At 37.8% G+C, this 16021-nt stretch overlaps 2 protein-coding genes across 5 annotated transcripts in view; both read left to right on the top strand.

Moving 5' to 3' along the window:
• LOC114136530 (B-cell receptor CD22-like) overlaps window positions 1-4378 on the top strand; it is a 70217-nt gene extending 65839 nt beyond the window's left edge. For all 4 annotated transcript variants that reach the window (XM_028004564.1, XM_028004565.1, XM_028004568.1 and 1 more), the window contains 6 exons: window positions 11-268; window positions 471-770; window positions 847-1104; window positions 1189-1267; window positions 3937-3976; window positions 4065-4378. In XM_028004564.1, coding sequence (XP_027860365.1) covers window positions 11-268; window positions 471-770; window positions 847-1104; window positions 1189-1267; window positions 3937-3976; window positions 4065-4301 — 1172 coding nt within the window. In that variant the 3' untranslated portion in view covers window positions 4302-4378. The remainder of the gene's footprint in view (window positions 1-10; window positions 269-470; window positions 771-846; window positions 1105-1188; window positions 1268-3936; window positions 3977-4064) is intronic.
• A 4868-nt stretch (window positions 4379-9246) lies between these two features.
• Window positions 9247-16021, top strand: part of LOC114136537 (B-cell receptor CD22-like) — a gene marked incomplete at its 5' end in the record, with an annotated part of 30024 nt that continues 23249 nt past the window's right edge. Inside the window, 4 exons of the mRNA XM_028004581.1 lie at window positions 9247-9553; window positions 9630-9887; window positions 10102-10401; window positions 14924-15187. Of these exons, the coding sequence (XP_027860382.1) occupies window positions 9247-9553; window positions 9630-9887; window positions 10102-10401; window positions 14924-15187 (1129 nt within the window). The remainder of the gene's footprint in view (window positions 9554-9629; window positions 9888-10101; window positions 10402-14923; window positions 15188-16021) is intronic.

Below are 16021 nucleotides of genomic sequence, written 5' to 3'. Positions count from 1 at the left end.
TTTTCCTCAGATGCTCCTAGAAACACCTCAGCATCCATCAGTCCATCAGGTTTGGTGTCAGCAGGTAGCAGGGTGGAGCTGAACTGCTCCAGCAGAGCCAAACCTCCACCCAGCTTCACCTGGTTCAGGAACAGCAAACAAGGAGCCATTAATGTGTCTGTGGGGCCCGTTTACAGCTTCAATGTTACTGAGGGAGGAGAGTATTACTGTTTGGCTATAAATAATCTGGGTAATGAAACGTCATCCAGGCTCTGTGTTGGAATCAAAGGTAATAATTTTCTGCTTCAGGTTTCAGTTTAATTTCAGATGTTTTTTTCCTCATAAAATGTGAGGTGCTTATTGGAAAGAGACAGATTAATATTACCAGAGTTTCTTTTGACCAACAAGCAGCTCTATAACATATAGGTCTGCTTGTACCAATATATCACTTTGTATATTTCTGTAAAATGTGTTTTAATTTAATATTCCAGATTCTCCTTGGAGTCCCAGCATTAATCTTCCCTCTGACCTGAAGGAGCATCAGTCTGTCACTGTAACCTGCTCAGCTTTCACTCCCTGTCCACAATCACTTCCTGAACTCACCTGGAATCTCCAACAAGACTCTCTCAGACAAACAGAGAAAAACACAGATGAAACCTTTACAACTAAAATCCAGGAGAACATCACTCTGTCAGACACACATGATGGATACAACATCAGATGTTCTGCCAGATATCCTGTGATTTTAGGAAACAAGACAGAAGTGAAAGCCGTAATGCTTAATGTTTCATGTAAGTGATCCTGTCAGCAGGTCATGGTTCAGCTGTTTCTGATCAATAAAGTTCATGTGTGTCTCATTTTCCTCAGATGCTCCTAGAAACACCTCAGCATCCATCAGTCCATCAGGTTTGGTGTCAACAGGTAGCTGGGTGGAGCTGAGCTGCTCCAGCAGAGCCAAACCTCCACCCAACTTCACCTGGTTCAGGAACAGTGAACATGGAACCACTAACATATCTATGGAGCAGGTTTACAGCTTCAATGTTCCTGAGGGAGGAGAGTATCACTGTGTGGCTACAAATCATCTGGGTAAAGAAAGGTCATCAGTTATACTAGTTACAATGAAAGGTAATTATTAAACTTAAAAGTCTACTTTGAGAAATAGCTGCCTTTAATTATTTGTAATATATGTATTTGTTTTCTTTCTGTAAGGTGAAAAACTTTTGGTCCCCGTCACCGTGGGGATTATTGTGGTCATCTGCTTTCTTGTTTTTCTGGTTGTGTCTGTTTGGTGAGTTTCACCTATTAACATTTTCAGATGAAATAAAGGTCCAAGCCTAAGTAGAACGCTACACTGTAAACATTACTTTTGTACAGCTTCAAATATATATTATTAGATAGGTAAGAGATTGGTTCAAAAAGTATTACATCAAATGTGAGTTATACAAAATGGTTTGAAGGAGGATGTGTTTTGTTCATTTCACATTCATTATTTTCGAACAGCCGAAAATATTACATTTGGAAACCTTTTAGTCAATAAATTAATATATACATTAGTGAGCTCAAAATGGCAGACTTAAGTTTTACAGATGACATTATAGAGATTTATTCAGATTGTTTACAGAATTTATTCACTCTTGGTGGCAGATTGTTGGAGTAGCCCCTTTTTTTTTAGACTTCTGTACATCATTTCATTTGCTCGAGAAATTGCAAGTTTGGATAATCATCTTCTCTGGTTTAGGATTTTTACCCTTCCTTTTTAAATTTTACCCAGTTGCTATGATGCATACCTATGGCAACAAGATATTGTTTTCACAAATGGGAGCAATTATTAGCATCTCAACAAGTCAAATTATACCTGAAATATAGACTCAATTCCCACAGTTGTAAATGCAGGTTTCGTGGACGTAGAGCAGAACCAAAAAGCAGAGAGAGAAGGAGATAGTTTGAGCCAGATATTTCATCAATAATGGGAAAAGGTTCTATCTCAATATAGAGACTCCTAAGTCTCTGTCTGATCATGCAGCCAGACAGAGATTTAAAAAGAAAACAACATGTGGGTACAGTGTAGCTTACCTTACCGCTACCAGTGTGTGAATATGTGAACAATTGAAGGTACTATGAATCTGCAACTGCATAGATCTTACTTGATCCTAATGTAGTAGTTGCTGACTACCACATTACCTAAAACATGGTTGGTCAAGTCTAGTCTTCAAGATCTACCATCCTCCCACCGAATCTAAATTTCTTGACCATATGCAACCTATATCTGACTTTTTCCCGACGGCATGAATAGCTCCCTTCCAATCTTTCCAGCCCCATTAAAACCAGATTTGTGCCACTACTGTATGTGGTACCAGATGTGGAAACATATAGCGTATAATGTAACATGTAGTTTTGAAAGAAACTGCTGTCAGAACGGTCATGCTACATTCATCCAAATTTTACATCATTGCTGTGAACCGTGCATTATTATTCTGCAGCAGATGTAATAATTCCAGACATTAACAGATAACTGGAAATTATAATTATGAAATTATGAAATAAGTCTGTGTCACTGAAGCACATCACATGACAACTCCACCGCTCTCCTGGCTCCGACTACACATCCAAACTTCTCAACAGAAATTGCAGTCAATGTTCTGCAAAAGACCATTGATAGATCGCTTCATAGACAGCTGCATCCATTATTACTTCTCTAAACACTCTTCCGTGCAAGCGGGTCATTTTGGGAACTTAAACCATCCACACAGAAGTCTGACTGCATCATTCAGTGAGTTGTATGAAGCACTATAAAAGAAATGGATTTCAGCAAAAAATAAAAAAATAAAAAAATAAATAGTGGAATTAAGCATCAAGACCTGCTATATTAAGGTAGCTTAAAATTTGCAGGATGGTAGCTCTTGAGGTCCGGACTTGGGCATCATAGACCTAAAACAAGACTAAAGTTTTCTGGAGCCTCCTTTAGGTGAACACAATAAAACACAGAGAATGGGGATTAATAGGAAGCTTGACCTTCAAGTGGCCAATGTTTTGGTTCCACTCACACCTTGTACCACTTCCTAAGCCACTGTGGATTATTCCTTTGCCACTGATATTGTCACTGCTTATGTAGCAATCGTTAAGACATACTGCTGCAATGCATCCTGGGAGCCTGTCTGGGATAAACAAGGTTGGAGTTGACACCATAGGCCCAATTGGTCCTCACACTGGGCGGTTACAATATTGTAAGTACGGGGAATGTGCATTGACGCTCTCCTCATTGTTTTATGAAAATGACATTGTAGACTCCAAATTGTGACTGATCTGCCATGGAATCTGCCCCATGGTGAAGATAGTAATTGTTCTCATGATGCCCTAGTATTGGCCACACCCAACATCTTATTTGGCCAAATAAACATAGAAACACTATGTCTTGGAAAAAAAAAAATCTTTGATAGCTCAACACTGTAGTCTAAAACAAAAACATCACAGAAACAGGCTCATGAGTCTGCGCTAGTAGCCATTCCCCTTTCGTCTACAAATAAGTAACGGCTGTAAATTTGTTAGCTTTAGAAGACCATGAAAATGTATCATTCTTTGTAGGAAGAATGACAACAACAAAACAGCTAGCATCCTTTTTGGCAATTTCATTATATTCAGGCTGATTAGTGAGACAGCGTATGCTCCGACATGAAACTGTACTACAAATTAAACTCGTTAACAAAGCAATGTGAAAGAAACATTGTGCCTACTTTTGGTTCTTTTTCATTTTCTTAGTGTACGTTCTAATCAGGTTTTCTCTAAAACAAAAGCTTGAAAACGCAACAGTATTTCAAGCTAACCAGGTATAAATGGGATTGAATTACGGTAATTATCTTTTTCAAATGTTTTTTGCATATTAGTCTTGACTCTCTCTCTGTTTGTGTTATCACCTGAAACACAGCACCATTATTCTGACAGCTCTCTAATGTCTTGCAGGTATTTTATGTCCAAACATTCAGCGCCACAAAAGCTTCAGGTGGGGAAATGTTCATCCTTTGTGCGCAGCGCTGCTGTGAGATTCTGTTTACATATTTGTTGCCTTCTGAAATTTTCTTTTTCTGCAGAGTCAAATGGACATAGATCTTGGTGTTCAGAATCCAGCATTTGAGCAAGAGGAAGAACTGCATTATGGGGAAATCAAAGTAATCAAGAAGGCACCCATAGTTTCACTTATTCCAGTTCAGGACAATGAGCAGCAGGAGACGATATACGCACAGGTCAAAGTGTCAACGCCAGAAAACCCTTCAACACAGCCTGATGACAGCCCAGAGAATAACTACGCTGAAGTGAAGAAAAAATAATGCTTGTCGTGAGATAAGAAATTTTTTCTTTTGTTTTGTGTCATGAATCTATTCACTTTAGACAAAAAGAGGATTTTTTGTCTAAAGTTTTTATATATATATATATATATATATATATATATATATATATATATATATATATATTGAAAATGTTTAGCAAACTCAGCTTCCCTAAATATTTTTTTTTCCAGATGAATTGTAAAGCACTAATTTATGTGACTAATTTATGTGGCTGATTTGTAACCTTTCAATTGGATAAACTTCAAGATCTGAATTGCTTTGGTTGACTTTTCAAGTTAGCCATTTATACTCACATTCTTACTTTGAAAGGGGTTAAACTGTTTATGCAGCAATCCAGTTTCCTTTCCTCATATTCTATCTCTTTTGTTCCTCCAATAACTTTATTTAAAATAAGAAAAGTACAGGACCAAATAAAGTGGACAACAGAAACCAAGATATAAATATAAATACATTATAGAAATGTAAATTAATGTCAAAAGTATTGGTGTTCGAGGGCTGTAGTCTTTCAAGGGCTTTAGCATTTAAACTTGATTTTAAGGACACTAGAGTCCTACATTTATTGAAAATAAGAACATCTGAAGTGAGTTTTTTTTGCAGATGTTTGGAGGCATGAATATGATATTTACCATAAATACTAAAAAAAGTTAACAATTAAAATGTTTGTATCACTAAGGTCACATTTTTCTATTCCAAATAAAACAGCCGTATTTGTGACTGTCCGGTTAGGTCAGGCTTTTATTAAAAGTAAAGAACTCTTGATCCTTGGATCACTGAACTCAATGTTCAAGATACTGCTGACACGGTTGTGTCAGCAGTTTGCAGCTAATCTGCTTTTGACTATGTTTCTTTTATAGCCAGGATTAAAACAAAATATATGTAAATAGTTTGTTCTGCTTATGTGGTTGAAATGTACGGGATATATTTGATCATATATTTCTGGATATGAATTTGATGTGTTTGTCATAATGTTTCTTGAGATGATATTTGTTGTAAATTTGTGCTTCATAAATCAAAAGTAAATACAACTAAATGAAGATCTTCACCTTTGGCTTCTCATGGTGTAGTAATCTGATTACTTTTATATAAGCTCAACTAAAGTACCAAAAGTGTCATTTGATAATTCTTCAGAGCCGGGTGAAATAAATGCAAATTAAAAATGATGTTTGTCATTCAAAATGAACAGCACCAAAACTTCTAGTTTTTTTAACCCCCACACCTTCTTCAGTTTCCCAGATTATTTCATATATTGCTTTTGACTTTGTTAAATGTTAGATGTAAAACCCCAGATTCTCCTTGGAGTCCCAGCATTAATCTTCCCTCTGACCTGAGGGAGCATCAGTCTGTCACTGTAACCTGCTCAGCTTTCACTCCGTGTCCACAATCACCTCCTGAACTCACCTGGAATCTCCAACAAGACTCTCTCACACAAACAGAGAAAAACACAGATGAAACCTTTACAACTAAAATCCAGGAGAACATCACTCTGTCAGACACACATGATGGATACAACATCAGCTGTTCTGCCAGATATCCTGTGATTGGAGGAAACAAGACAGCAGAGACAAAAGTGACTCTCAGTGTTTCATGTAAGTGATCCTGTCAGCAGGACATGGTTCAGCTGTTTCTGATCAATAAATTTTATGTGTGTCTCATTTTCCTCAGATGCTCCTAGAAACACCTCAGCATCCATCAGTCCATCAGGTTTGGTATCAACATTATGTTTCTTTGAAGCTACTCTGTGGTTTTCCTCGTACTCTGAACCTGGCTGTCATAATATTTATCCTATGCTTTGCCTAATAAATGCACTGTTCCTGGGTTTAAATATTAACAGGCTATCCTCCTCTTTTACAACAAGAGGAAGGATAAATATTGCACCAGTAAACTCTGACGTGACATTGACTTTGAAACACAGAAGTTGCTTGTTGGATGTTTTGCTCACTGAGTGAAATTCTTACAAAACCAGATTCACATTTTTTTCATTTTATCTGCACATTATTCGGGTAAGAACGCTGTAAAAATGAAAGTGCTTTTGACAATGTGTTTTTCCTAAACCAGTATTTTTTCTTGCTATAAAAACTGCCATTGTTTTTATTTGAAAATAGTTGCTTTTAGTTATACATTCAATTTGTTATCAAAAAGCTATATTGCAGTTGTTTATGTAGTTAAAGTTTGAAGATGGACCAAAATGTATGAGGGGTCGTTCAGGACAAGAACTGTGTTTTCTCTCACACACACTACTACGGATTCTCACACAAACACAAGACTAAAATTGCACTTACACACTGTTAAAATATCACACACAGCGAAAGAGTACCTATGACCGCCGATGTTGTGGCTACATGTGCTACCTCATCAGCAATTTTCGAAAGGTAGCATCGACAGATAGACATGGCTGTCTAGATCCGCTGCTGTAGGAAAATCTGATGAGGAAGCACAGATAGTCAGAACATCCGTCATCAGAGGAGTTCTTTTGTTTAAGGCACAGGTCACACTGCTTGTTAAATTCGGTGATGAGAAAATTCTATTAAAAATTGCGGCTACTTGTCCTAATCTGTCCTTTGTCAAATTACAAATATTGTACATGTACGTGTATCTCATTCATATACATGTATTGTCATTCATTAAGGCTAATTAGTTCACACACACACACACACGCACACCCCCACCTTCCTGACCTCTCAATCAGTCTAGTATGTCTGTATGTTTAGTTTAAACAGTATATGTGCATGTGATATTTTAATAGTGTATATCTGCGATCTTAGTCTTGTGTGTGTGAGAGAAAACATAGTTTTTGTCCTAAACGGCCCCTCATAAAGACGCAGAAAGGAGCTTGAAATGACCTTTAAGCGCATGTTTAATGATAACTAAGGAAACCTACAAAGATCTTAGGAAGGTGAAAAGATAAAAGTAACAATCGCACAAATCATACAAAAAACTGACAAAGAAACCAGTGCAACCAGTTTATTGCCAGTGACTGGCTTAAGCACTCCGATTACCTCTTCTGGTCTTCCTGATTTTCTCCACTCCTTTCTCAGATTAAAACAGAAACAGCTGAGGGACAAGCGCAGGCAGAGGAGCATAACCCTAACAGATAAACAGGGAAACTAAAGCCACAGGGGAAATACATTATAATAATAAATACTTATCTAACAGAACCCAAGCTGGAGCACAAAGGGGACAGACAGATGAATAAATCAACTAAGATAGACTAAAATGGCAAGATCTAAGTAAATGCACAACAAAGAGGAAATCAAAATAGAAACCCTTGAGAAACTAAAAGTCCAAACACCTACACACCATGACATAAACAACAATTTCCTAAATAGGTTTTATTCAAATATAACATATTGAAAACGCTGAAATGCAGCAGGTGTTTTCATCTTTTTCCAGTCTGATTTCAGCTATCTGTCAGAGAACATGCTGAGAGTCAACTTGATACTGAGTGTCGTCTTTCTTCCAGGTGAGATGTTTGTTCACTTCCTTTAATTTGGACACATCGCATGAAACATTACTAGTCTGCTTGAAGGCTTCACATGTAAAGTGCTGCAACTCAACTGGGGCTTCTAGATGATGAAATTTATCTACAGTCAAATATTTTTATTATTGCTTTTCTTACAGGTGTTTTGGCAAAATGCCCAAATCCAGTCCTTATTGCTAACACACCTGGGCAGATTGAAGCACTGTATGGATCTTGTTTGCAAATCCCATGTAGCTACAGTACAACGGATCAAAACTATAACATCAATAACCCGATCTGTGGAATTTGGCTGAAGAAAGAGTCGAACTCTAATGCCAAGCCTCCTATTTTCAACAGCTGTGGGTCAGTTAACAAATATTCACTGAATATGACTGGAAACCTGACAGAGAAAAACTGCACCACTCTGTTTCCTGATTTAATAACTAGTTATACTGGCATATACTTCTTCCGAATTGAAAATGTGAAATTTAAGGCAACAGATGTTTGTTACCCTCTTCATATAACAGTCAAAGGTAAGACACATTTTGCCTGTTTAAACTATGATACTTATGTACAATGTTATTCTGAATTATTTACACCCCTGAAGTATTTAGGTTATTTTCATTCAATCGAGATGTTTTTTACTGATGGGAAATGAGACGCTTGTCTCTCAAAAGATGATAAAAACAAGACTTCTCTGTTTTTCTTGACGTTTCAAAAATTAACATCTTGCACAACTTTAGTATTCGGTTACTTGAAAGAAAAAAAATCTTTATTGGCCTTGCATTATATTACAATTACTTTTATGATTTTTGACCAGCTTTTTTCACATTTCATTGGGATATCGGCAATTTATTCCAAATATCTTTATTGATGAGCTCTCTCAACAGATTCTCATTGACATTAAAGCCAAGACTCTTCCTGAACCTCCATAAAACATTAAAGTTGTCTCCAATTATCTAAGCTCAACTGTATGCTGCACTTGTAGCACTTTCAATATTTAGAATGTATCATTAAGACCTCTTACTTATAAACTAAGGGTGAATATATATTTTCACAGACCAAAAATCGACTGATGACTGTTTTGTTTTCAGACAGAAGAAAACATGTTAATCATGACTTTTAAAAACATTCTAGCATTTGTCCTTGGCATAATTGTGGATTTAGAAAAGTAAAACAAATAAACAAATACATGTCAAATTGAACAAGAAAATTAATCATCCTTGGAAAACCATCACCTGCTGTGATGAGAATGAGGCCTTACTTTGAGATATTCTCTCTTGTCTTCAAGACTACAAATGCTTCAATAAGAACCACTTAAAAAGAATGAGGAAAAACATTACAAAATATTATGTACATATTTCCTGTTTGTGACAGGTCGACTATGTTGAAAACCTGTTGAGGGTTAGAGTTATTCAGTGGACTTACTTCACAGATTTCACTTTTTAACCTGCTAGTTTCATTTAAACCCCAGATTCTCCTTGGAGTCCCAGCATTAATCTTCCCTCTGACCTGAAGGAGCATCAGTCTGTCACTGTAACCTGCTCAGCTTCAACTCCGTGTCCACAATCACCTCCTGAACTCACCTGGAATCTCCAACAAGACTCTCTCAGACAAACAGAGAAAAACACAGATCGAACCTTTACAACTAAAATCCAGGAGAACATCACTCTGTCAGACACACATGATGGATACAACATCAGCTGTTCTGCCAGATATCCTGTGATTGGAGGAAACAAAACAGCAGAGACAAAAGTGACTCTCAATGTTTCATGTAAGTGATCCTGTCAGCAGGTCATGGTTCAGCTGTTTCTGATCAATAAAGTTCATGTGTGTCTCATTTTCCTCAGATGCTCCTAGAAACACCTCAGCATCCATCAGTCCATCAGGTTTGGTGTCAGTAGGTAGCAGGGTGGAGCTGAGCTGCTCCAGCAGAGCCAAACCTCCACCCAGCTTCGCCTGGTTCTGGAATGGCAAACATGGAGGCATGAATGTGTCTGTGGGGCCCGTTTACAGCTTCAATGTTACTGAGGGAGGAGAGTATCACTGTGTGGCTACAAATGATCTGGGTAATGAAACGTCATCCAGGGTCTGTGTTGGAATCAACGGTAACTGTTTTTTGCTTCATGTTTCAGATTCATTTCAGATGTTTTTTTTTTCTAATGAAATATGAGATGCTTAATGGAAAGAGACAGATTCATATTGCCAGAGTTTTTTTTTTTTTTTTTTTACCTACAAGCAGCTCTATAACATATAGGTTTGCTTGCACCAAAATCTTTCTTTGATTATTTTTGCAAAATGTGTTTTAATGTAAAACCCCAGATTCTCCTTGGAGTCCCAGCATTAATCTTCCCTCTGACCTGAAGGAGCATCAGTCTGTCACTGTAACCTGCTCAGCTTTCACTCCCTGTCCACAATCACCTCCTGAACTCACCTGGAATCTCCAACAAGACTCTCTCAGACAAGCAGAGAAAAACACAGATGGAACCTTTACAACTAAAATCCAGGAGACCATCACTCTGTCAGACACACATGATGGATACAACATCAGCTGTTCTGCCAAATATCCTGTGATTGGAGGAAACAAGACAGCAGAGACAGAAGTGACTCTCAGTGTTTCATGTAAGTGATCCTGTCAGCAGGTCATGGTTCAGCTGTTTCTTATCAATAAATTTTATGTGTGTCTCATTTTCCTCAGATGCTCCTAGAAACACCTCAGCATCCATCAGTCCATCAGGTTTGGTGTCAGCAGGTAGCAGGGTGGAGCTGAGCTGCTCCAGCAGAGCCAAACCTCCACCCAGCTTCACCTGGTTCAGGAATGGCAAAACATTCTTTGAAGGACAATCCAGCATCACAGTCACTGAGGGAGGAAAATATTTCTGTGTGGCTATAAATGATCTGGGTAACAAAACATCATCACTTATCCTTGTTATTGTGAGAGGTAATCATCAAACTTGAAAGTCTACTTTGAGCGATAGCTGCCTGTAATTATTTGTAATAGATTTATGTGTTTTTTTTTCCTGCAAGTTGAAACACTTTGGGTGCCCATGACTGTGGTGATTATCGTGGTCATCTGCTTTCTTGTTTTTCTGGTTGTGTCTATTTGGTGAGTATCACATTTAAAAATCTTGAGATGAGATAAAGGTCTGAACCTAATAAGTAGAATGCTCCAGTGTAAACAGTACTCTTATGCAGTTTAGAATATCTGGTTTCAGACCAGTTAAGAAACTAGTTTAAAGAGTATTACATCAAATGTGAGTCATAGAAAAAGCTTTCAAGGAGGATGTGTTTTGTTCTATAATGTTTTACATTCATTATTTTCTAACAGCAGGAAATGTTAAAGTTGGGAACCTGTTAGTTATTAAATTAATACATACAATTATAGACATTTATTCAGTTTGTTTCTAGAATTTAATCTTTAATCTGGTGGCTTGTTGGAATAGCCCTGATTTAATTTTTTTGTAAACTTCTGTTCATCATTTCATGTTTTGGTTCCACTCACACCTTGCACCACTCTCCAAGTCACTGTGGATTTTTCCTTTACCACTGGTATTTTCACAGTTTATGTAGCAATCCCTAAGACATACTGCTGCAATGCATCCTGGGAGCCTGTTTGGGTTGAACATGGTGCAACTCCTTTATTCCTTTTGCTAAGAAACAAGCTAGTAGAACTGACACCAATTGGTCCTCACACTGGGCCGTTGCAATACTGCAAGCACTGGGAATGTCCATTGACTCTCTCTTCATTGTTTCATGAAAATGACATTGCTTGAAGTTCCAACAAAATTTCAGACTAACCAGATATAAATTGGATTGAATTATGTTAATTAACTTTTACCATTGTGTTTTGCATATTAGTCTTGACTCTCTCTCTGTTTGTGTTATCACCTGAAACACAGCACCATTATTCTGACAGCTCTCTAATGTCTTGCAGGTATTTTAAGACCAAACATTCAGTGCCACAAAAGACTCAGGTGAGGGAATGTTCATCCTTTGTGGAGAGCACTAAAGTGAGATTTTGTATGTTACATACCGGTACTAATTTTTTTTTCTGCAGAGTCGAGTGAGTGTAGACGTTGGTGTTCAGCATTCAGCGTTTGAGAAAGAGGAAGAACTGCATTATGGGGAAGTCAGAATCATCAAGAAGACTCCTAAAGCGGCAGTAATTCCAGTGTATGACAATGAACATCAAGAGACTGTGTACGCACGGGTCAAAGTGTAAAATGAGCAGTTGCTTAAAATCAGCTTATGTTGTACATGCATGATGTTTTTCTTGAAAAATTTTCTGAGGATCTGGAATCAAAACGTATTTAACTGATTATTTGGGGACATACATGTACATGCCGAAATAGATTGTGTGAGATAAGCAAAAAGAAAACAAATTGCAAATTTTATTTTTTGCATTTAGAAATTATATCAAATAATTGACACATGCATGAACCTATCAAACCAAAAGCCCAAATGTTGAGCACAGGTTGATATTGTCACAGAAAATAGCTACACGGATGACTGCCTTTCATCTTCTCCCTTTGTCCTCTTTGGGAAGTTAACACTTCCACCCTCAGATTGAACCTCCCAGAGGCAAAGCTTGGAAACGAAATGATACTGCAGTTTTCATGTTTTAGTTTTTCTACAATTCAGTGGCTCTTTTGTAGTTATTGCCTTTTAAAAAGCTATCAGATATGGACTGCAAGAAGCTCACCATCTATTGTTGACAACATGTCGCAACAAATAAGTAAAACTGTACTTCCCTCAAACATGTAATTTTCTCTAAAACATCCCATAAAACTTGCTTGACATCGTATAGAGATACAAAAGCTTTTTTTCAAATTTTTGCTAAAGCCTGTATTCTCGCTGGTGTTGTTTGCACATTCTTGTATCACTCTATTGCAGTGCTCCTGTACCTACTTCTTTTGTTCAGTTCTGTCTGAATAAATCAAATCAGCTCCAGTTCCTTCTGAATATATCGTCCTTCCCCCCTTTCATTGTAAGTTTGTTACCTAACGTCTGGCAAAACAGTTTCTACTATATTTGTTGGATTGTCAACTAGACTATAGGATCACCGCTGCTCCAGCTGTTACTCAGGGTAAGAGCCATCTCTCTTTTTAAGGCGGATTTCATGTCCTGCTTCGGATTGTTTGACTATCCAAATCGGTCAAACCGATTTGACTATATAAATTTGGTGAATTTACACAGTCAAGCAGACTTATATAAATTCTGTCGAAACGTGTGACCTGTCTAGAAACAAAGGAGGTCTGTCAGAGTCTGATGGTGTCTGAGAACATGCTGACAGTCAACATGTTACTGAGTGTCTTCTTTCTTCCAGGTGAGATGTTTATTTTTCTTGTCTGAAATCTTTGTTCTTTACATTTGAAGGCTCCGCATGTAACATGATGCAGCTGAACTAGATTGTATCAATCATGAACCTTCGCTTGAAGGCGATTTGCTCCACATCATTTTCATCATTTGTCTGTTTTCACAGGTGCTTTGGCTGGTTGTCCCAGTTCTTTCCTCTTTGTTAACATGCCTCGTCAGATGGAAGCACTGAGTGGATCTTATCTGCAAATCCCATGTAGCTTCAATGTAACTCATCCTGACTATAACACTACTAATTCGATCCTTGGAATTTGGTTTAAAAATACCACAGTTACCACCTCCAACCCAAACCCTCTTATTTTCAAAAGCGATGGGTCAGTCAACAAGTATTCACTGAACATGATTGGAAACATGAATGAGGAAAACTGTACCACTGTGTTTCCTGATTTAAAGACTACTTATACTGACACTTACTACCTCCGCATTGAGAAGGGGAAATTCAAAGCAAACGCTGTCTGTGAACCTCTTCATATAACAGTAGGAGGTAAGAAAGGTTTTGTTTAGTGTACTTTGATACTGATATACAATGTTATTCAGAATTATTCACACCCTGATAGAAATTACTTTTCTTTAATCAAGAAGTCTGATTCCAGTGGGAAAGGAAATTACATCTCTCAAAAGAAATATATGTAAAAAGTACATTAGTACATTTTACACAGTAAAAAGTAAAATGACACATACATTTTATGTTAATATGGCACTTTCAATTGCTATAGAAATGCTGTATTGATTAAAAAGATAACTTAAAACTATCTTCAGAATTTGAGGACTTGGCCCTCTATCTCTACATCATAACATAATATGGAGCTAAACCAGGTCAATTTTGCATAATTTAAGAGATTACTTAAATCTTATAATTACCAGGGTACAAATCAATCTGAGTAAAACAGTGTTACAATGGTATGATTGAATTTTAAGGGTCACTCATTCAAATAGAATGCTTGAACGTTTTTAAAATGTGAACAAAAACTTTGGTTTCTATTTTCATTTGCATATGTCTAAATCAAAAACTGACTCATACAGCATCTTAGTACAACCCCTTTCAGGCATGAAGATACTGTACATTGTTCTTGATTAAAAGAACATTCTAACTTTTGTATCTGATACATCATCTAGGAATTATTGTGCAATCAGCATGAATAGGGAAATAATCAAAATAAGACATCTTTCTCAGAATTATCACTTATGTTGGCGATAAAATATTTTTTCAGATATTTTTTCTGGTCTTCAGGAACAAAAACGTAACACTGAAAACGGCAAAAGACCCCATACATGTTCCTTATGTTTAGAACAAGTAAAATATATTTGAAAATGATTGACAACTGTTGAGACTTTGTTGAATATTTTTGTATGTTTCACTGTATTTACTGTCTGATAAATGTGAAACCGCAGATTCTCCTCAGAGTCCCAGCATTAATCTTCCCTCTGACCTGAAGGAGCATCAGTCTGTCACTATAACCTGCTCAGCTTTCACTCCGTGTCCACAATCACCTCCTGAACTCACCTGGAATCTCCAACAAGACTCTCTCAGACAAACAGAGAAAAACACAGATCGAACCTTTACAACTAAAATCCAGGAGACCATCACTCTGTCAGACACACATGATGGATACAACATCAGATGTTCTGCCAGATATCCTGTGAATGGAGGAATCAAGACAGCAAAGACAGAAGTGACTCTCAGTGTTTCATGTAAGTGATCCTGTCAGCAGGTCATGGTTCAGCTGTTTCTGATCAATAAAGTTCATGTGTGTCTCATTTTCCTCAGATGCTCCTAGAAACACCTCAGCATCCATCAGTCCATCAGGTTTGGTGTCAGCAGGTAGCTGGGTGGAGCTGAGCTGCTCCAGCAGAGCCAAACCTCCACCCAGCTTCACCTGGTTCTGGAACAGCAAACATGCAGCCGTGAATGTGTCTGTTGGCCAGGTTCACAGCTTCAATGTTACTGAGGGAGGAGAGTATTACTGTTTGGCTACAAATAATCTGGGCAATGATTCATCATCAAGGATCTGTATTAGTACTAAAGGTAAAGGTTAGTATCTTTAGGTCTTTTCTTATTCTTTTAAAACACAAATATACTGTATGTAAGGACACTGGGTGGGGACCCGGAAATTCAACCACACACAGGAGTTGCAAAGGAAAAAAAGATCAAAAAAATTTTCAGATACTGGTTGCAGCTCAGGATGTGGTCATCCAACACAGCACTGAGAAGAGAGGAGAGAAGGCTGGTGATGCACCGATAGAGGGGTAACTTAGAAATGTTCAGCTTAACTGACCTGTAGTGCAATGGACGGGTGGAGCAGAGAACCCAGGAAGAGACTAAGACGATAATCAGGCAGAGGTCATACACAGGAGAGCGGAGAGAGCAAACTTAGCTTGAGGGGCAGGCAATAGTCGATGGTCGTGAGGCAAAGCTTGGGTCAGGGTCCAGAAATCCAGAACAGTTGGGATCCATGAAGGGCTTGGCAGGGGTGGTCAATCGGTGGACAGAAAAGGGTCGAAGAAACACTGAAGGCTTTTAAGGAAACCCTGGATCTCTACTGGCTCGTGGCTATCGATAAACTGGCAAGGAGGCAGAGGCTGAGAGGAGTTTAAGTAGGGCAGGCAGGGACCAGGTGGAACAGGTAAGCAATCAGCAGGCGTGGCAGGTGAACTGAATGAGTGTTAACGCACAGCATGGACAGGACAGAACAGGAATCATGACAAATATAATTTTATGACCATGTAAGAAACTCTGTTGAAACAAACATACAACAATTCATTCAGAGTTTGTTGTATTTTAGATTAATATACTTAGAGCTGATCTGAAGCTCATATATGTGATGTGCCATGAGAAAACCTGGAACATATCGCAGGTGCAAAAATG

This window comes from Xiphophorus couchianus, chromosome 21 (assembly GCF_001444195.1).
Source record: "Xiphophorus couchianus chromosome 21, X_couchianus-1.0, whole genome shotgun sequence".
Lineage (NCBI taxonomy): Eukaryota > Metazoa > Chordata > Actinopteri > Cyprinodontiformes > Poeciliidae > Xiphophorus > Xiphophorus couchianus.
The sequence above is the reverse complement of the archived record's forward strand: the minus strand, read 5'-3'. Positions and strand labels throughout refer to the sequence as shown.